The sequence below is a fragment of the Lithobates pipiens genome, unplaced genomic scaffold (assembly GCF_037356315.1).
Source record: "Lithobates pipiens isolate NorthernLeopardFrog02 unplaced genomic scaffold, aLitPip1_a1.2 Scaffold_16, whole genome shotgun sequence".
NCBI lineage: Eukaryota > Metazoa > Chordata > Amphibia > Anura > Ranidae > Lithobates > Lithobates pipiens.
The window spans coordinates 6,625,267-6,646,997 of record NW_027507748.1 but is presented as its reverse complement, the minus strand read 5'-3'; the positions used below and the strand labels follow the sequence as shown (position 1 = coordinate 6,646,997).

Sequence of the window (21,731 nt, the reverse complement as noted above, 5' to 3'; positions counted from 1 at the left end):
GACTCACATAGAAAGCCGCCGCTGACCCGAGGATGGTGCAGCGGCGTGACGTCATCACCCAGAAACTCCGCTTCAGCGCGTTTCGTCCAATAGGACGTTATCAAGGGGCTCTCTATTGGCGACATCAGCCATCTTAAAGGTAGCCTTGCCCAGTTCACCCAGTCACAGGTGTGGCACGATACTATTATAACGCTGAAACCAGAAGTTTTAGAATAACATCCACAGCTGGCTTCCATAGCATTCCAAATGACTGGCAGGTCTAGCGGGGTAAAAGGGGATGCAGAAAGTCCTCTGCTGTATGACCCCCCCTCCCACGCAGGAAGTCCTCTGCTGTATGACCCCCCTCCCACGCAGGAAGTCCTCTGCTGTATGACCCCCCCTCCCATGCAGGAAGTCCTCTGCTGTATGACCCCCCTCCCACGCAGGAAGTCCTCTGCTGTATGACCCCCCTCCCATGCAGGAAGTCCTCTGCTGTATGACCCCCCTCCCATGCAGGAAGTCCTCTGCTGTATGACCCCCCCTCCCACGCAGGAAGTCCTCTGCTGTATGACCCCCCTCCCACGCAGGAAGTCCTCTGCTGTATGACCCCCCTCCCATGCAGGAAGTCCTCTGCTGTATGACCCCCCTCCCACGCAGGAAGTCCTCTGCTGTATGACCCCCCTCCCACGCAGGAAGTCCTCTGCTGTATGACCCCCCTCCCATGCAGGAAGTCCTCTGCTGTATGACCCCCCTCCCACGCAGGAAGTCCTCTGCTGTATGACCCCCCTCCCATGCAGGAAGTCCTCTGCTGTATGACCCCCCCTCCCATGCAGGAAGTCCTCTGCTGTATGACCCCCCTCCCACGCAGGAAGTCCTCTGCTGTATGACCCCCCTCCCATGCAGGAAGTCCTCTGCTGTATGACCCCCCTCCCACGCAGGAAGTCCTCTGCTGTATGACCCCCCTCCCATGCAGGAAGTCCTCTGCTGTATGACCCCCCTTCCACGCAGGAAGTCCTCTGCTGTATGACCCCCCTCCCATGCAGGAAGTCCTTATCCTGCCTGGAAGAAGGTGATGGGATCAGTTATGGGTGGTGGTCCCCACAGAATAGAGTGCCTTAGAAAAAGTATTCATACCCCTTGAAATTCCCCACATTTTGTCATGTTACATCCAAAAACGTAAATGTATTTTATTGGTATTTTATAGACATGTGCAGGGTAAAATATTTTGTTTCGGAATTTCGTTTTCGTCCGAAAACTTAATTTATTTAGTTAATCCCGAAATTCGTTTTTATTTATTTCGTTTTTCGTTCAAAAATTGCATTCGTCTGAAAATCCACATGAATTACAGTCGAATCTGTCTTGGAAGGCTTATGGTGTCTGTCGAATGTATAAAGAAGATTCGATGGAGCTAGTATATAGCATACTTTAGAACCCTATTAAAGTCTATGGGACTCCAACGTTCAAAATCTAAAGTGCTAATTTTAAAGGCTAATTTGCAAGTTACTGTCCTAAAAAGTGTTTGGGGACCCGGGTCCTGCCCCAGGGGACATGTATCAATGCAAAAAAAAGTTTTAAAAACGGACGTTTTTCGGGAGCAGTGATTTTAATAATGATTAAAGTGAAACAATAAAAGTGTAATATTCCTTTAAATTTCGTAGGGGGGGTGTCTATAGTATGCCTGTGAAGGGGCGCATGTTTCCCGTGCTTAGAACTGTCCCTGCACAAAGTGTCATTTATGCAGGAAAAAAAGTCCTTTAAAATCACTCGCAGCTATTATGAATTGTCGGCTCCCGTAATACAGAGAACACTCATTGAAAGTCAAATTCAATTACCAGGCCCTTCAGGTCTGGTATGGATATTAAGGGGAACCCTGCCTCAAATTTAAGAAAAAATTTGACGTGGGGTTCCCCCTAAATATCCATACCAGACCCTTTATCCGAGCACGCAACCTGGCAGGCCGCAGGAAAAGAGGGGGGGACGAGAGAGCGGCCCCCCCTCCCTCCTGAACCGTACCAGGCCACATGCCCTCAACATTGGGAGGATGCTTTGGGGGTCTGTGACCCCTCAAAGCACCTTGTCCCCATGTTGATGTGGACAAGGGCCTCATCCCCACAACCGTGGTCGGTGGTTGTGGAGGTCTGCGGGCGGGGGGCTTATCAGAATTTGGAAGCCCCCTTTAACAAGGGGACCCCCAGATCCCGGCCCCCCCCTGTTTGAAATGGTAAGGGGGTACAAAAGTACCCCTACCATTTCACAAAGAAAGTGTAAAAAATGGTTAAATAAGACAAACACACTTTTGAAAAATTCCTTTATTAAAAATAAAAAAATAAAAAAAAGATTCCAGCGGCGGTAATCCACTCTTGCTATCCAGCGACGGACGGTCATCTCTCCAGCGATGTCTCAACTCACCCAGCGCAGCGAATCCATCCTTCTTCTGTCTCCATGGAGGAGACACTGCAAGGATTCCGGCGGCCTGACGTTTCTTATATACGGAGGGCGGGGCCACCCGTCACCTGACCCCGCCCCCCTCTGACGCAAGGGGAAACCCGGGGTTCCCCGTGACGTATGGGGGCCCCCCCCTCTGATGTAACGGAAACCTGCCTGTGTTACATCAGAGGGGTGCGGGGTCACCCATACGTCACAGGGAACCCCGGGTTTCCCCTTGCGTCAGAGGGGGGCGGGGTCAGGTGACGGGTGGCCCCGCCCTTCGTATATAAGAAACGTCAGGCAGGCAATCCTTGCAGTGTCTCCTCCACGAAGACAGAAGAAGGATGGATTCGCTGTGCTGGATGAGATGAGACATCGCTGGAGAGATGATCGTCCGTCGCTGGATAGCAAGAGTGGATTACCACCGCTGGAATCTTTTTTTTATTTTTTTATTTTTAATAAAGGAATTTTTCAAAAGTGTGTTTGTTTTATTTAACCATTTTTTACACTTTTTTTGTGAAATGGTAGGGGTACTTTTGTACCCCCTTACCATTTCAAACAGGGGGGGGCCGGGATCTGGGGGTCCCCTTGTTAAAGGGGGCTTCCAGATTCTGATAAGCCCCCCGCCCGCAGACCCCCACAACCACCGGCCACGGTTGTGGGGATGAGGCCCTTGTCCTCATCAACATAGGGACAAGGTGCTTTGAGGGGTCACAGACCCCCAAAGCATCCTCCCAATGTTGAGGGCATGTGGCCTGGTACGGTTCAGGAGGGAGGGGGGGCGCTCTCTCGTCCCCCCCTCTTTTCCTGCGGCCTGCCAGGTTGCGTGCTCGGATAAAGGGTCTGGTATGGATTTTTAGGGGGACCCCACGTCAAATTTTTTTTTTAAATTTGACGCGGGGTTCCCCTTAATATCCATACCAGACCTGAAGGGTCTGGTTATGGATATTTAGGGGGAACCCCACGTCAAATTTTTTCTTAAATTTGAGGCAGGGTTCCCCTTAATATCCATACCAGACCTGAAGGGCCTGGTAATTGAATTTGGGGGACCCCCACGCTTTTTTATTTATTTATTTATTTATTTTTTTATCAATGACTTTCAATGAGTGTTCTCTGTATTACGGAGCCGACAATTCATAATAGCTGCGAGTAATTTTAAAAGACTTTTTTTCCTGCATAAATGACACTTTGTGCAGGGACTGTTCTAAGCACGGGAAACATGCGCCCCTTCACAGGCATACTATAGACAACCCCCCCCCTACGAAATTTAAAGGAATATTACACTTTTATTGTTTCACTTTAATCATTATTAAAATCACTGCTCCCGAAAAAACGGCCGTTTTTAAAACTTTTTTTTGCATTGATACATGTCCCCTGGGGCAGGACCCGGGTCCCCAAACACTTTTTAGGACAGTAACTTGCAGAATCTTTTCTCTCTGTCAAATCTTTTTTCTCTGTCGAATATTTTCTCTATATAATCTTGGACTAATAGAGGTAAGGTTAGGCACATTCGACCACAGGTTCTATAGACACAGATTGTTGTCAGAGTCATGTCGAATCTCCTATTCTATATCGAACTGTTGTAACAATGAAAACGAAAATAAAGCATTTATTTATGTCGGATCTTTCGTTTTTCGGATTTTGTGCTTTCGTTATCGTTTGTTAAAACGAAAACGAAAATAGCTGAAATTCGGACAAAAATGCATTCGGATGAAAACGAATGCACATGTCTAGTATTTTATGTGATGGACCAACACAGAGTGTCACATAATTGTGAAGTGGAAGGAAAATGATAAATGATACAAATAAATATGTGAAAAGTGTGGGGGAGGGGCATTTGTATGGCGCCCCCCGGAGTCAATACTTTGTAGAACCCCCTTTCTCTACAAGTCTTTTTGGGGGTCTCTCTACCAGCTTTGCACATCTAGAGAGGACATTTCTGCCCATTCTTCTTTGCTGATCACAGACGCTCTCCATCCAATCTGATAGAGCTTGAGATATTTTACAATTTTCGCAGTAATGAATGGTCACAAACAATAAACAATCAATAAATAATAAATAAATGTGCGGTGATGGTGCACCAAATAAAATCCAAATAATGTGAAAACAAATCAGTCCTTGGTGATATAGCTTCCTCTAATAACTATTATTCATTCCGTGCCTTCACACAACTGTTACGTGTTCTCAGAAACTCTCACCTCTAAACGGTGAAAATCAAAGAGTAATTGATTGAAGCCAAATGGATTCTTATATTAAAACAACATTAAAAGTGCAATTTGATAAAAAAAAAAAAAAAGCAGCGTCTGAACGCCTTCTCACGTCACTTCCGGTCCTTGACTCCCTCCGGCTACACCAACCTGGTTCCCTCCGATGAAGTCACGTGTCGTAACGTAACACGTAGGGTGTGGCCGGAGAGAGTCGCGGACCGGAAGTGACATGAGAAGGCATTCAAACGCCGTGGTTTTTTATCTATTTTTTTATTTTAATGTAAGTATCCATTTGGCTTCAATAAATTACTCTTTGGTAATCTACGTCACAGCACGTGACTTCATCAGGGGAACTGGATCGGCTGTTGGATGATCATATTTATACGCTAGAGAAAGGAAGTGATTCGATGGCCATTTTCTTGTAGCCCATGTCTGAATCAGACTTCGTGATCAAGAGTAATTTATTGAAGCCCAATGGATTCTTACATAAAAGCAACATTAAAAGTGCAATTTTATAAAAACCCGCCTTCTCACGTCAGTTCCGGTAAGCGACTCTCTCTGGCCACGCCCTACGCACTACGTAACAACACGTGACTTCATCAGAGGGAAAACTGGATTGGCTGTTGGATGATCATATTTATACACTAGTAACAGGAAGTGGTTTGGTGGCCATTTTCTTGTAGCTGATGTCTGAATCAGACATTTCCTAAGTGATTCTGCAAAGGTTTTGAAATAGAAGACCCTGAACACAAAAAGACAGCAAAGCAATTTTTTTGTGTTGTGTATTAAATTAATCGGCCATTTTAAAAAAAAATGTAGTAAGGCCAGTGTTAAAGGGATACTGTGCCCATTTTCCAAGAGATACATGAATAGATAAACGCAATGGGAAAACACAATATGGCCATTTTCTTGTAGTTTCTGTTAAATACGTCGGCCATTTTCTTGGAGATCAATGATGGATATACCAAAGTATTCCGCATCATAAGTATGTTGAAAATATATGAAATAAATCACCTCTTCAAACTCATATTCCACAGGGATCATGCTTAACTCGATATATAAAATATGAATTAATTAATGGAAATTAAGGGCAAGGCATGACAAATATAATATCAACAAAAAATGTGTAGCGCTGAGGCTTATATTAGCCATGAAGAAATAAATAAAGAACACAAAGTGAACAGTACAGTGCAGTGTGCAAGTTAAAGTCCAATGACTAATATAAAACTGGAAAATATAAGTCAATGTGAGGAATTAATACCAGATGTGAATCAACCGTGGTGTCTCAGAGGTGATGACTGCACAAGGGAGTGGTGCTTGTGACATGGAGAACATCAATAATATGGATACTCAATGAGGTACTCTTACCAGCAGAGGTGGACCCACATACCATCTGGCAGTGGGTCAAATGCGCATAAATGGTGGTCTTTTGCATGTGATACCAAGGTGCCGGATAGTTGTCTTTAAGTAAGATGACACAGTCCCGATCCCAGGGATACGTTCACGGCCACAGATGGTCTCTACACATGTCCAAAGCTTCAGAATCCAACCCGTCAGCTCTCACCAGTACCGAAAATATCATGAAAAAGGAGCACAAAAAGTGCTCCATATAGTGCAGATCAGCCAATAATGTTTTATTGGAAAATATCTCGCAGTCAAGGAGACATAAAAAAAGAACACAAAAGTATAATAAAAATAGCATAAAATCGTAAAAAAAAAAGAAAGCAGTATGGGACTCTCAGATAGCCATCCCTACGCGTTTCAACCCAAACGGTCATCAACAGGGGCCTCATGACAAATATAATATAACAAATCCAGTTAATAAAATTAATAGAACATAGGTGAATAAATTAAAAGTTATTTAAAAAAACAATTAAGGTCTAACTCTACGTTAGGTGTGAAAGTTCTCAATGTATGTATCCGTTTAGACCATCTCTGGCTGATGGTTCTCACCTTGTGGCTCCCTCTCAATTTGATTCTGTATTAATGTTGCTAATCGGGACCAGATTCAAGGATAAAGGGTACGCTCAATCATTAATACAAATTCAAATTGATTAGGGATTTTATTTGTTGTAATACTGAGGGAGAGGTCTATGTTCTCCAATGTAGCCGTCATTTACAGTATGTTGGAAGAACCAAAAGAACGTTAAAAACGGAACATATCCAAAACATATTAAATGGTTTACCTAAACACAATGTATCAAGACATTTTTCATTAGCTCATAATAAAGATCCCACACATTTCCAGTTCTGGGGCATAGAAAAGTACAATAGGTCATGGTGAGGGATCCACAAGGTGAGAACCATCAGCCAGAAAGAGTCTAAATGGATATATACATTGAGAACATTCACACCTGAAGGTTTGAATGTAGAGTTCGACCTTAATTGTTTTTTAAGTAACTTTTAATTTATTCACCTATGTAATATTAATCTTATTAACTGGATTTGTCATATTATATTTGTCTTGCACTTCGCACTTCATTTCCGGTGTATGATATTTTATATATAAACATGTCATGTGCAATATCAGTTTGATGTGATTTATTTGATATATTTTAAAAATACTTATGATGTGGAATACTTTGGTATATCCATCATTGATCTCCAAGAAAATGGCCGACTATCATGTACCTGGTGGAGACTGGAATGTGGTAGAGGCCTCTCTTACTCCCGAAGGTGGGAACAGAAAGTGTAAAGGCAAGGAGTGGCACGAGTGTCGGTTAGCTGGCTTGTGATGTCCCCTCTGAAGGTGGGTAGAGCTGGCAGTTACGGTCCTTGGAGCAGGAAGTAGAAGCAGCTGGGAACCAGAGCGTGGACAGAAGCGAAACCAGAAGAAGAGCAGTAGTCAGCAACAACCGGGCAGCAGGGTACCGAATCAGCAGGCAAAAGCAAGTCCAGAGGGCAGGCCAAGGTCGGGTAACAGCCGGGCAATGTGGTACCAAGTCAGCAGGCAGATCAAGTCCAATAAACAGGCCGAAAGTCAGGATACCAGGTAACAGAGTAAAGGAGCAAGCAGAGGGGAAGTCCAAAGGCGAGCCGGGTCATACACGAACAAACAGGAGCAACGGATCAGGACTTGGTGGGTCAGGAAGGATCTGAAGACCATCCAGCACTTGTTTGCAGTGACAGAGCAGTTTAAATAGGCCACTGGGGCGGCAAGTGCTAATTGTTGTGTGCACGCGCGCACGCGTGCACACATGCACACTCGTTCGCGCACCAACGTGCGCATATCCGTGCGCGATGAACTGGCATTGCGGGCATTATGTTGGTCCTTTGCTTATGAATATTAGCACGTGTGCAATGTGTACGAGCATGAGCGGGTATCCGCACTGGCCTTTTAGTGGTGGAGGTCCGGTTCACCTTACACTGACGTATTTAACCGAAACTACAAGAAAATGGCCATATTGTCTTTTCAGGTTGAGCTTATCTATTCATGTATCTCTTGGAAAATGGACGTAATAGCTCATTAACACTGGCGTTACTAAAAAAAATTTCAAAATGGCCGTTTAATTTAATACATTATATTATATTTGTCATGCCTTGCACTTAATTTCCATTAATTAATTAATATTTTATATATCGAGTTAAGCATGATCCCTGTGCAAAATCAGTTTGAAGAGGTGATTTTATTTTATATATTTTCAACATACTTATGATGTGGAATACTTTGGTATATCCATCATTGATCTCCAAGAAAATGGCCGACGTATTTAACTGAAACTACAAGAAAATGGCCATATTGTCTTTTCACGTTGAACTTATCTATTCATGTATCTCTTGGAAAATGGCCGCAATATCCCTTTAACACTGGCCTCACAAAATTTTTAAAAAATGGCCGATTAATTTAATACATTATATTATATTTGTCATGCCTTGCACTTCCATTAATTAATTCATATTTTATATATCGAGTTAAGCATGATCCCGATGCAATATCAGTTTGAAGAGGTGAATTATTTTATATATTTTCAAACATACATATGATGTGGAATACTTTGGTATATGCATCATTGATCTCCAAGAAAATGGCCGACGTATTTAATCGAAACTACAAGAAAATGGCCATATTGTCTTTTCAAGTTGAGCTTATCTATTCATGTATCTCTTGGAAAATGGCCGCAATATCCCTTTAACACTGGCCTCACATAATTTTAAAAAAATGGCCGATTAATTTAATACACAACACAAAAAAATAGCTTTGCTGTCTTTTTGTGTTCAGGGTCTTCTATTTCAAAACCTTGCCGAATCACTTAGAAAATGGCCGCAATGTCTGATTCAGACATCAGCTACAAGAAAATGGCCACCGAACCACTTCCTGTTACTAGTGTATAAATATGATCATCCAACAGCCAATACAGTTTTTTCCCCCCTGATGAAGTCACGTGTTGTGACGTAATGCGTAGGGCATGGCCAGAGAGAGTCGCTTACCGGAATTGATGTGAGAAAGGCGTCAAAACGCTGCAGGTTTTTTTTTTTATCAAATTGCACTTTTATTGTTGCTTTTATGTAAGAATCCATTTGGCTTCAATAAATTACTCTTTGGTTTTACCTTACTACACTACGGAGGGCATTTTTTTTTTTTCTATTTGATTCCTATGCAAACTGGAGCCCATAGCGTTATATTGGAAGCTTGAAGCCTTTAGTTTGGAGCTTGGATATCGGTATCCCCTTGAGTGTCTGAGAAGCCGTTCACACATCATGTAGAGGAGCCTGGGGCGAAGCATCATATCCTGTGGCTTGGAGCCTGAAGGCTGGATATTCCTATATCTTTGAGACTTGATATTCACCGTTTAGAGGTGAGAGTTTGCATAGGAATCAAATAGAAAAATGCCCTCCATAGCATAGTAAGTTAAAACCAAAGAGTAATTTATTGAAGCCAAATGGATTCTTACATAAAAGCAACATTAAAAGTGCAATTTGATTTAAAAAAAAACGCAGCGTTTTAACGCCTTTCTCACGTCAATTCCGGTAAGCGACTCTCTCCGGCCACGCCCTACGCATTACGTCACAACACGTGACTTCATCAGGGGGGAAAAACTCTCTGAGAGTCGTGTGATGGCACGGAGTGAATAATAATTATTAGAGGAAGCTATATATTTATTTGTATTTCTTCATTATTTACTGGTTGTGACCATTCATTAATGCGCAAGATCACCCCCCCCCCCTTATTTCCATTGATTATTATGTGTGTTGTGAACGCTTTCAATTTTGCAGCCAGTTCTAGTTATTGAGGGTCACTTGTTTTCGCATTACGTATTCACTTTGGTCCATTAGGTATCGCGAGGGATCCTCGCATTCAATTTTCAAGTCTTGCCACAGATTCTCGATGGGATTTAGGTCTGGGCTGTGACTGGGCCATTCTAACACATGAATATGCTTTGATGTAAACCATTCCATTGTAGCTCTGGCTGGATGTTTCGGGTCGTTGTCCTGCTGGAAGGTGAACCTCCGCCCCGGTCTCAACTCTTTTGGAGACTCTAACAGGTTTTCTTCTAAGATTGTCCTGTATTTGTCTCCATCCATCTTCCCATCAACTCTGACCAGCTTCCCTGTCCCTGCTGAAGAAAACCATCCCCACCACATGATGCTGCCACCACCATGTCTCACGGTGGGGATGGTGTGTATAGGGGGATGGGCAGTGTTAGTTTTCCCCCACACATAGCGTTTTTGCTTTTAGGCCATAAAGTAGAATTTTGGTCTCCTCTGACCAGATCACCTTCTTCCACATGTTTGCTGCCCCCTCCCCCACATGGCTTCTCACAAACTACAAACAGGACTTCTTATGACTTTCTTTCTCCAATGTCTTTCTTCTTGTCACTCTTCCATAAAGGGCAGATTTGTGGAGAGACGACTAATAGTTGTCCTGTGGACAGATTCTCCCCCCTGAGCTGTGGATCTCTGCAGCTCCTCCAGAGTTACCATGGCTTACCTCTTGGCTGCTTCTCTGATGAATGCTCTCCTTGCCCGGCCCGGTCAGTTTAGGTGGACGGCCATGTCTTGGTAGGTTTGCAGTATGGCACAACTGCAAACCTACCAAGACATGGCCACCCACCTAAACTGACCGGGCCGGGCAAGGAGAGCATTCATGAGAGAAGCAGCCAAGAGGTCCATGGTAACTCTTTCGATTTTCCGATGATGGATTGAACAGAGCTCCGTGAGATGTTCAAAGCTTGGGAGATTATTTTTTTTTTATATCCTAACCCTGCTTTATACTTCTCTACAACTTTATCCCTGACCTGTCTGGTGTGTTCCTTGGCCTTCGTGATGATGTTTGTTCACTAAGGTCCTCTAACAAACCTCTAAGGACTTCACAGAACAGCTGTATTTATACCGAGATCAAATGACACACATGTGGGCTCTATTTACTAATTAGGTGAGTTGTGAAGGCATTTGGTTGCTCTAGATTTTGGTTATGGGTATCAGAGTAAAGGGGGCGCCATAAAAATGCCCCCCCCCCCCCACCACACTTTTCACATATTTATTTGTATCATTTTCCTTCCACTTCACAATTATGTGACACTTTGTGTTGGCCTATCACATAAAATCCCAGTAAAATAAGTTTTTGGATGTAACATGACAACATGAGGGAAATTTCAAGGGGTATGAATACTTTTTCAAGGCACCGTAAAGTGTGAGTAGAGGGGGAGGGGTGTGGGTAAAGCTCACCCAAGCTCAACTGATGTATTAAGAGATATGAGAAGAGAAAGCCGGAGCTCAGACTGGTGCGTTCACTTTATGCGGTGATGTATGCACCTACTAGTTTTTAATAATACTTCTATAAATTTTTTCGATACATATTTTGATTTCTTTATCAAGTTGCCTCAAAAAGTCCCATATTTTTTGGGGGGTAATTTATCTTTGTATAAAGATATTAGCCAGCGACTCTTTGTATACATTCTTTAAAGGTTACAAAACAGTTGATTCACACCATCCCAGCGCGTTTCGGCTGCAGCCTTCCTGATAGCATACCATAGACGGAAGGGTGTGTCTTCTGGTGCTCCTCGGGGGCGGTACTATTTGCTTTGTCTGTAATGTAAGGGTGTATAACTTACCTGACATTCCAGCTTGTTTTACCCTCAGTGGGGGTATGGTGCTTCTGGGTGAGGGGCCTTTTGTGTGAGACGCTGTAAATGCCAAACAATAAAAAAAAAGAAATAAATAAATCATGTAGAGAATTTCATGCAACCTCTGTACTTTATTAACCACTTGACCTCCAGAAGATTTACCCCCCTTCATAGCCAGGCCATTTTTGCTATTCACCACTGCGCTACTTTAACTGGCGATTGCGCGGTCGTGCGACGCTGTACCCAAACAAAATTTATATTGTTTTTCTTCCCCACACAAGCAGAGCTTTCTTTTGGTGGCATAAACCGAACGCACCGACAGAAACGCACTGCTTCATTCCCATAGTGCACATCCGGCACATCTGCATAAGAACTTACCCATTTCACATTTTGTAAGGGTTCTACGCATAATGACAGAAACTAACAATTCGAGATAATGTATCAGACGTTTTTTTTTTTTGGAAGGTAGGTACCCTACTTGGGTGCTCAATCGTGCCCTTGCCAAAGCCTTATCTGATCGGCCTTGGTCCTCCAGGCCCTGTTGTTCGTCCGCTGTTAAATTGGGTGCTGAAAATGACCAACGGCTGGAAGCGACTGCAATCATGAGAAGGAAGGAAGCACACCAGGATCTCCAAAACTGGGTCCAAAATTTTAATCGGATAGTATCAAAAAATAAAAAGAAGCCACGTTTCGGTGCCACTCAGGACCCCTTCATCAGGCATGTGACCACAAGCATGTCACATGCCTGATGAAGGGGTCCTGCGTGGCTCCGAAACGTGGCTTCCATTTATTTTTTCTGATACTATGCGATTAAAATTTTGGACCCAGTTTTGCCACTCCTTGTCCTGCTGGAAGGTGAACCTCCGTCCCGGTCTCAAGTCTTTTGCAGACTCTAAACAGGTTTTTTTCTAAGATTGTTCTGTATTTGTCTCCATCCATTTTCCCATCAACTCTGACCAGCTTCCCTGTCCCTGCTGAAGAAAAGCATCCCCACCACATGATGCTGCCCCCACCATGTCTCACGGTGGGGATGGTGTGTTCAGGGCGATGGGCAGTGTTAGTTTCCCCCACACATAGCGTATTGTTTTTAAGCCGGACCCCTTCATCAGGCATGTGACATGCTTGTGGTCACATGCCTGATGAAGGGGCCCTGAGTGGCTCCGAAACGTGGCTTCCATTTATTTTTTTGATACTATGTGATTAAAATTTTGGACCCAGTTTTGGAGATCCTGGTGTGCTGGTGACACTCTTCCACCCACCTTCTTCCCCATGTTTGCTGTGTCCCCCACATGGCTTCTCACAAACTACAAACAGGACTTCTTATGACTTTCTTTCCTCAATGTCTTTCTTCTTGTCACTCTTCCATAAAGGGCAGATTTGTGGAGAGACGACTAATAGTTGTCTTGTGGACAGATTCTCCCCCCTGAGCTGTGGATCTCTGCAGCTCCTCCAGAGTTACCATGGACCTCTTGGCTGCTTCTCTGGTGAATGCTCTCCTTGCCCGGCCAGTTTAGGTGGACGGCCATGTCTTGGTAGGTTTGCGGTTGTGCCCTACTCTGTCCATTTTCCGATGATGGAATGAACAGAGCTGCAGAGTGTCACCAGCACACCAGGATCTCCAAAACTGGGTCCAAAATTTTAATCACATAGTATCAAAAAAATAAATGGAAGCCACGTTTCGGAGCCACTCAGGGCCCCTTCATCAGGCATGTGACCATAAGCAGGTCACATGCCTGATGAAGGGGTCTGGCTTAAAAACAAAACGCTATGTGTGGGGAAAACTAACACTGCCCATCCCCCTGAACACACCATCCCCACCGTGAGACATGGTGGGGGCAGCATCATGTGGTGGGGATGGTTTTCTTCAGCAGGGACAGGGAAGCTGGTCAGAGTTGATGGGAAAATGGATGGAGACAAATACAGGACAATCTTAGAAAAAAACCTGTTTAGAGTCTGCAAAAGACTTGAGACCGGGGCGGAGGTTCACCTTCCAGCAGGACAAGGAGTGGCAAAACTGGGTCCAAAATTTTAATCACATAGTATCAAAAAAAAAAGAAAGCCACATTTCGGAGCCACTCAGGGCCCCTTCATCAGGCATGTGACCACAAGCATGTCACATACCTGATGAAGGCGTCCTGCGTGGCTCCGAAACGTGGCTTCCATTTATTTTTTTGATACTATGCCATTAAAATTTTGGACTCAGTTTTGGAGATCCTGGTGTGCTGGTGACACTTCCTTCCCATGACAGCAGTCGCTTCCAGCCGTTGGTCATTTTCAGCACCCAATTAAAGATGCAGCCGCTTTGTGCAGGATCGGGTGCGTTGGGAACATTGCATTGGCTGCTGCCTGTTTAATTGCACCTGATTGTATGTGTGAATGAACAGTAGATGAACAACAGGACCGGAGGACCCGGGCCGATCAGATAAGGCTTTGGCAAGGGCACGATTGCACACCCAAGTAGGGTACCTACCTTCCAAAAAAAAAAAAAAACGTCTGATACATTATTTCGAATTGTTTGTTTCTGTCATTTTCGTCTGAACAGATACGTAGAACCCTTACAAATTGTGAAATGGGAATGTCAGGTAGAGAACGTAACTTAATAGGTAGGTCATTAGGACCTACCGTAAGGACCAAACCCACGATAGCTCATAAACGTGGTAGGACAATGCGTGGCCATCTGGTACAGGCAGATCCCAGACATAAATACGCCAAAGCTCCACCCAAGATATCCCAAAAAATAGGTTGTTGCAAATGTTATGTAAGACCCGGATGTGTAGGCAGGGTTGCTGCTAAATTTACCTGCCAGGTGTAGTTACCTTGGCTCATTGTTAAGGATCAATTGAGTTCAACCTAAGTCTGGAATTGCTGCACTTCTCTCTTCTGCCACTGGGTGGCCGGGTACCTTGTGACATTATATAAGAGAAGGGCAAAGCAAGGACGGGTTAGGAGTATATGGGCTATCTCTGACGTGGAGATTTCGCTATACGCTATGCGCAAATCATGTCTCATGTGCTACTAAGTGCCCTTTCAGCCTTTTGGTATAACGCATCTCACTAAACCCGTGTCTCCCGCATTTCCCCATGTAGACAGACATAGTCACCGTCCTTAAGTTCTTAGCTCCATCACTTGACTCCCTCTCCTGAGCACAGCCACTTGGCTTTTATTCATGGACAACAAAAGGAAAAGACAAACAGGAAGTCATGGCCCTAACAGCCAATCGCTTCCTCCATGCAAAATGACATCACAGGAAATGACTACACAGGAAATGACTACACTAAAGGGGAGGGCATCCACCATCCACCATCCACCATCTTGGTCAGCGTGGAGCCCACTCAATACTGCTCAGAGTAACTGGTATCTAGTAAGATCATTCTACTTGTTCTGCTGGGAGAACCTATATATTTAGGTGGAGTCAGTTGATCTGTCTTCTGTGCCAGCTGGACAACTGTCTGGGTGGGCGTGTGTTGTACTGCCCAGGCTGCTAGACCAGAGATTGGGCCTATCCTGGGCACATCTGGTTGTTAGGCTGTCTGAGGGCCTATCCAGAAGCAAGAGAGCAGCTGAGGGTTGGGATTGCAGTCCAACCAGAAGTGACAGTTCGGCTGGCCGGAGAACCTGTCGTGGTCGGAGGTAGAGGAGAAGCTGTTGCCAGTAAGGGACCGACTACCTTGTTACCGGGGACCACAGTGAGTAGCTGAAGCAAGTACCGGAGCAGAATTCTCACCAACCGGGGACTTCAGCAAGTACCAAGCCAGGTACCCAACCAGCGGAGGTGACCCTTGCAGAGTAGTCAAGCCAGGGGCCGAGCAAGCCAGTGGGGTGAAGCTTGAGAAGTATCTGGAGTGCTGAGCTAGGGACCCAGCAGAGACACTTGTGGAAGATACTTAAATGAATAAGAGACAAAAGACAAACCCCCCCCCCCTTGCAAGGTATGCCGAGGGCCTTTTCCCCACATTTTATGTATGAAGAGAAGGCGGAGGAGTGAAGACCATGTCCAGGAGGTATGAAAAAATGAAGGTCTGGGATGACCTTCCACACACCTCCATCCCTAAAATACATAAAAAAAAAAACACAGAATAGCCCCGGGGAAAGAGAAAGAGAAGGTAGAGATGTGAAGACCATGTCCAGGAGGAAGGGTCATAAGATCATTTACAGGAGGCAGGATGATGTTAACGGGGTTGTCATTTACAAAGAAAAGGCTGAGGAGAGAAGACCATGTCCAAGAGGAAGGGTGATGTGACTGGGGTTGTTATGTACAAAGAGAAGGCAGAGGTGTGAAGATCATTTCCAGGAGAAAGGTTGATGTGGCTGCAGTTGTTATATACAAAGTGAAGTTGGAGGAAAGTAGATGATATCCAGGAAGAATGATGATACTGGGGTTGTTATGTACAAAGAGAAGGCAGAGGAGAGAAAACCATGTCCAGGAGGAAGAGTGATGTGGATGAGATTGTTATATACAAAGAGAAGGTAGAGATGTGAAGACCATGTCCAGGAGGAAGGGTCATAAGACCATGTCCAGGGGGAAGGGTCATAAGATCATGTCCAGGGGGAAGGGTCATAAGATCATGTCCAGGGGGAAGGGTCATAAGATCATGTACAGGAGGCAGGATGATGTGACTGGGGTTGTCATTTACAAAGAGAAGGCGGAGGAGAGAAGACCATGTCCAGGAGGAAGGGTGATGTGACTGGGGTTGTTATGTACAAAGAGAAGGCGGAGGTATGAAGACTAGGGATGAGCTTCGTGTTCGAGTCAAACGTACGTTCGACTCGAACATTGCCTGTTCGTGCGTTCGGCGAATTCCGAACGTTTTGGCCGTTCGCGTCAAAATTCGAGTGACGCGCGCGCGGACCACAATGTACTGCGTTGGCGCAGTGCATTGCTGTCTGATGATTGGCCAAGCATGCACTGTGACCCCGCATGCTTGGCCAATCGCAGCGCCGGCAGCGAGGAGAGCCATGATTGGCCACAGGCATCCTGCCTGTGGCCAATCATAGCTCAGGCTGTGTAGTGCACGCCCCACACTATATAAGGCCGCCTTTAAGGCAGCCTCCTGTAGTGTGTTACTTAGCATCTGAAGCAGTGGGTGTTCTGTGTACCTTCAACACAGTACACACCAATCGTTTTTGGCTGATTTCCTATCTTGCTGCTGTGTAGTGGTTGTTGTCTGTGCCCTGACTGCAGTATACACCACTATATTCACCTCACCTGTATAGCTAGTGATCTAGCTTTAACCACTTAACAACTGCCCATTGCCGATTAACGGCTTCAGGGCGGTTGTTTAACTCAGAGAGGCCGTTAATTAACGGCCTCCCAGAATTCTGCTCTCGCGTGCCCCGAGGTGTGCGCACTCGAGAGCATCCGTGACCGCCGGGTCCACAGGACCCGGCGCATCACGGATCACGGTAAACGGCCGCTCATAGCGGCCGTTTACCACGTGATTGCTCCGTCAAATGATGGAGTGATCACTTGGAAACAAACCGGCGTCATGTTATGACGCCGGTTCCTCCCTCCCCTTTCTGTACCGATCGGTACAGCGGAGGGGAAGAGATCGGTGTCAGCAGCGATGTGGGCTGCATCTGCAGTGCCCACATCGCTGCTCACCGAATTTAACCCCTCAATTCCCTGCCAATACTCTGCAATACCAGTGCATACTCTGCAGTACCCTGCCATTACTCTGCAGTACCCCGCCATTACTCTGCAGTACCCCGCCATTACTCTGCAGTACCCTGCCATTACTCTGCAGTGCAGTACCCTGCCATTACTCTGCAGTGCAGTACCCTGCCATTACTCTGCAGTGCAGTACCCTGCCATTACTCTGCAGTACCCTGCCATTACTCTGCAGTAACCCCCATTACTCTGCAGTACCCCCCAATACTCTGCAGTACCCGCCATTACTCTGCAGTACCCACAATACTCTGCAGTACCCTGCCATTACTCTGTAGTACCCCCCAGTACTCTGCAGTACCCTGCTATTACTCTGTAGTACCCCGCCAATACCCCGCCAATACTCTGTAATACCCTGCCATAAATTGCCATACCCAGCCATACTCAGAGATACCCAGCCATACTCGGTGATACCCTGAAATACCCAGCCATAGACGCCCCCCACCCCTCACCGCCCTCCGGTGCTTCTACCAACTCGCCAGTACGATCAAAGCCATAATCTTTTTTTTATTTTTTATTTCAGGCTTCCCAGCCTAGAGGTGAGATGTGGGGTCATATTGACCCCCAGATTTCACTGTAAAGAGGACCTGTCACCCCATATTCCTATTACAAGGGATGTTTACATTTCTTGTAATAGGAATAAAAGTGATCAAAAATATATTTTTGGGGAAAAAAATGTCAAACTAACATAAATAAAGTAAAATGAACAATAAAAAAATAAAATAAAAATTAAAGCGCCCATGTCCCCATGTGCTCGCATGTGCCACACATGTGAGGTATCGCCGAGAATGTTAGAGCGAGAGCAATAATTCTAGTCCTAGACCTCCTCTCCAACTCAAAACATGTAACCAGTAAAAAAAAAAATTAAAGCGTCGCCTATGGGGATTTTTTAAGTAGCGACGTTTGGCGCCATTCCACGGGCATGTGCAATTTTGAAGAGTGACATGTTTGATATCTATTTACTCAGCATAACTTCATCTTTCACTTTATGCAAACATTGGGCTAACAAGTGGTTAATAATAGAGCTTGCAGTCAGTAGTGTTAGGAGATAGTGCGTGCTGTCTGCGTGCTCTGTACCCAGTACATACCGCTATAATATAGGGCAGGCCCCTACTTTCAAATATCCAACTTACAAACATCTCCTACTTGCAAACGCAAGGAGACAACAGCAAGTGAGATGAAAAAAGATGGACGACAAAACAAATTATACAGGGGTGATAACCCTTCCCTATGTTTTCCAAAAAGCTTAAAAATAGTTTTTTTGACTGGAGCTACACTTTAAAAATGTACCAGTTGAAAATGACAAACAGATTCAACTTAACACAACAAACCTACACAGTGCCTGTCTTGTTTGCACCGCCTGTATACTGCTGTTCTGAGTATATAGGGCCTGGGGGCCACACGCATTTCCTTTTTTTAATATGGGTACGGGGTTCCCCTTAATATGTGTACAAGACCCAAATAGGCTGGTAATGGGCAGGGAGGGCTACCCATGCCATTTTTCTCAATGATTTTCAACCATATTGCAGGAACCAGATATAACATTAAAACCACAAGCAGTTTTAAATGGTGTTATTTCCGTTTAATGTCATTTTGTGCAGGGACTGTTCTAAACACGGGAAACACGTGGCACTTCACAGGCATACTATAGACACCCCCCAGGCACCATATTTAAAGGAATATTTCACTTTTTTTTTTTCACTTTAATCGTCATTAAAATCAGTGCTCCCGCCAAAACGGTAGTTTTTAAAACTTTTTTTTGCAGTGACCCATGTCCCCTGAGGCAGGAGCCAGGTCCCCAAACCCTTTTTAGGACACTATCTTGCATATTAGCCGTTAAAATTAGCACTTTCCAATTCGAACGTTCGAGTCCCATAGACTTCAATGGGGTTCTAACGTTCGTACCGAACGCGGGGGTCGTTCGCAAGTTCTGGTGCGAACCGAACCGGGGGGTGTTCGGCTCATCCCTAATGAAGACCATGTCCAGGAGGAAGGGTGAGGGGACAAGCGTTTTTTGGTACCTGGATAATTAATAAAAGATGGGAACATATACAAGGGGAAGTGTGATATGTAGTTGGTATTGTCATGTACATAAAGAAGGTGTAGGAGAGAAGAACATGTAGAGGAGGAAGGATTGTTGTGTCCTTGGAAAAGTTGGAGAAAAGAAGAACATGAGTGAAAGGGTGACGTGATTGAAGATGATGTGTACATACAGAAGGTAGACAATAGAAGAACATGTACAAGAGGTAGGATGATGTGCCCGAGGTTGTCATGTACATAGGGAAGGTTAGGGAGAGAGGAACATGTATGAGAAGAAGAGTGATGTTTTCAGGGTTGTTCTGTACATGGAGAATATGAGATAGAGGAGAGCATGCAGAGGAGAAATGGTAATGTGACTGGGGTTGATGTGTACATACACAGACATGTCCACCAAAGATACTGGTACCTAGTGGGCTACTTAAACCTAGCCTCTGCATGACACCATTGCTGAATGGTCTTTTAGCTTGAGTTTGTGTTACCCCTGATTCTGAACCTGCTTGATCCTTTTATTGACCTGCTTCTGGACTGTGCTTGCCCGTCTATGTTTGCTGACGATCTTTGTCACCAACCTTGGCCTTTACTTCTGACCAAGATTTCGCCTATCGATTCTGTACTTTGCCGCCTGCATGTTGCCAACCTCGGTTTGTCCCTGAATTGATCCTGCACACAATTTGGTACCTTCCTACTTGACTATTCCCGAACTTGGATTGTGACCTGGCTCTGCTCCCTACTGAACTTGGTGTATTCTGGGTGCCCCCACTCTTGCACCTACTTGTTTTCAGTGATCCCAAGTTCAAGTCTTCGGTTCCAGCTTCCAGGCGCCTGTGGCCTTCCATTGCCCTGGCATCCCTGTCCCAAATTTCAAGGACTCTCGGATGGGAATTGTACATGAGCCCATCCTCATCATATCGGGTTTCCCATACAGGTACGTGACACCGGGTTAGTTGCGTTCATAGAGAGCTTAAGAGGGGCGATGAACATGTAGGGTAGGAAGGGTGATGTGTCCAGGATTCTTGTGTTCATTGAGAATGTGGAGGAGAGAAGACCATGTATGGTAGGAAGGGTGATGTGTCCAGGATTGTTGTGTTCATTGAGAAGATGGAGGAGAGAAGACCATGTATGGTAGGAAGGGTGATGTGTCCAGGATTGTTGTGTTCATTGAGAAGATGCAGGAGAGAAGACCATGTATGGTAGGAAGGGTGATGTTATTTGGATTGTTGTGTTAATTGAGAAGATGGAGGAGAGAAGACCATGTATGGTAGGAAGGGTGATGTGTCCAGGATTGTTGTGTTCATTGAGAAGGTGGAGGAGAGGAGACCATGTATGGTTGGAAGGGTGATGTGTCCAGGATTGTTGTGTTCATTGAGAAGTAGACATGTGCATTCGTTTTCGTCCGAATGCATTTTCGTCTGAATTCCAGCTATTTTCGTTTTCGTCTTGACAAACGATAACGAAAGCAAAAATCCGAAAAACGAAAGATCCGACATAAATAAATGCTTTATTTTCGTTTTCATTGTTACAACAGTTCGATATAGAATAGGAGATTCGACATGACTCTGACAATAACAATCTGTCTATAGAACCTGTGGTCGAATGTGCCTAACCTTACCTCTATTAGTCCAAGATTATATAGAGAAAATATTCGACAGAGAAAAAAGATTTGACAGAGAGAAAAGATTCTGCAAGTTACTGTCCTAAAAAGTGTTTGGGGACCCGGGTCCTGCCCCAGGGGACATGTATCAATGCAAAAAAAAGTTTTAAAAACGGCCGTTTTTTCGGGAGCAGTGATTTTAATAATGATTAAAGTGAAACAATAAAAGTGTAATATTCCTTTAAATTTCGTAGGGGGGGGGTTGTCTATAGTATGCCTGTGAAGGGGCGCATGTTTCCCGTGCTTAGAATTGTCCCTGCACAAAGTGTCATTTATGCAGGAAAAAAAGTCCTTTAAAATCACTCGCAGCTATTATGAATTGTCGGCTCCGTAATACAGAGAACACTCATTGAAAGTCATTGATAAAAAAATAAATAAATAAATAAAAAAAAAAGCGTGGGGGTCCCCCAAATTCAATTTCCAGGCCCTTCAGGTCTGGTATGGATATTAAGGGGAACCCCGCATCAAATTTAAAAAAAAATTGACATGGGGTTCCCCCTAAAAATCCATACCAGACCCTTTATCCGAGCACGCAACCTGGCAGGCCGCAGGAAAAGAGGGGGGGGCGAGAGAGCGGCCCCCCCTCCCTCCTGAACCGTACCAGGCCACATGCCCTCAACATTGGGAGGATGCTTTGGGGGTCCGTGACCCCTCAAAGCACCTTGTCCCCATGTTGATGAGGACAAGGGCCTCATCCC

General features: G+C 44.9%; 1 protein-coding gene across 3 annotated transcripts in view; it reads right to left on the bottom strand.

The window, feature by feature from the left end:
- The window catches only part of LOC143981565 (uncharacterized), a 93,932-nt gene that overhangs the window by 53,019 nt on the left and 19,182 nt on the right, over nt 1-21,731 (bottom strand). For all 3 annotated transcript variants that reach the window (XR_013274321.1, XR_013274322.1, XM_077479517.1), the window contains exon 5: nt 11,666-11,737. Coding sequence is in view for 1 of the 3 variants with exons in the window: in XM_077479517.1 (XP_077335643.1) it covers nt 11,666-11,737 (72 nt within the window). In the remaining 2 variants the exon portion in view is untranslated. The remainder of the gene's footprint in view (nt 1-11,665; nt 11,738-21,731) is intronic.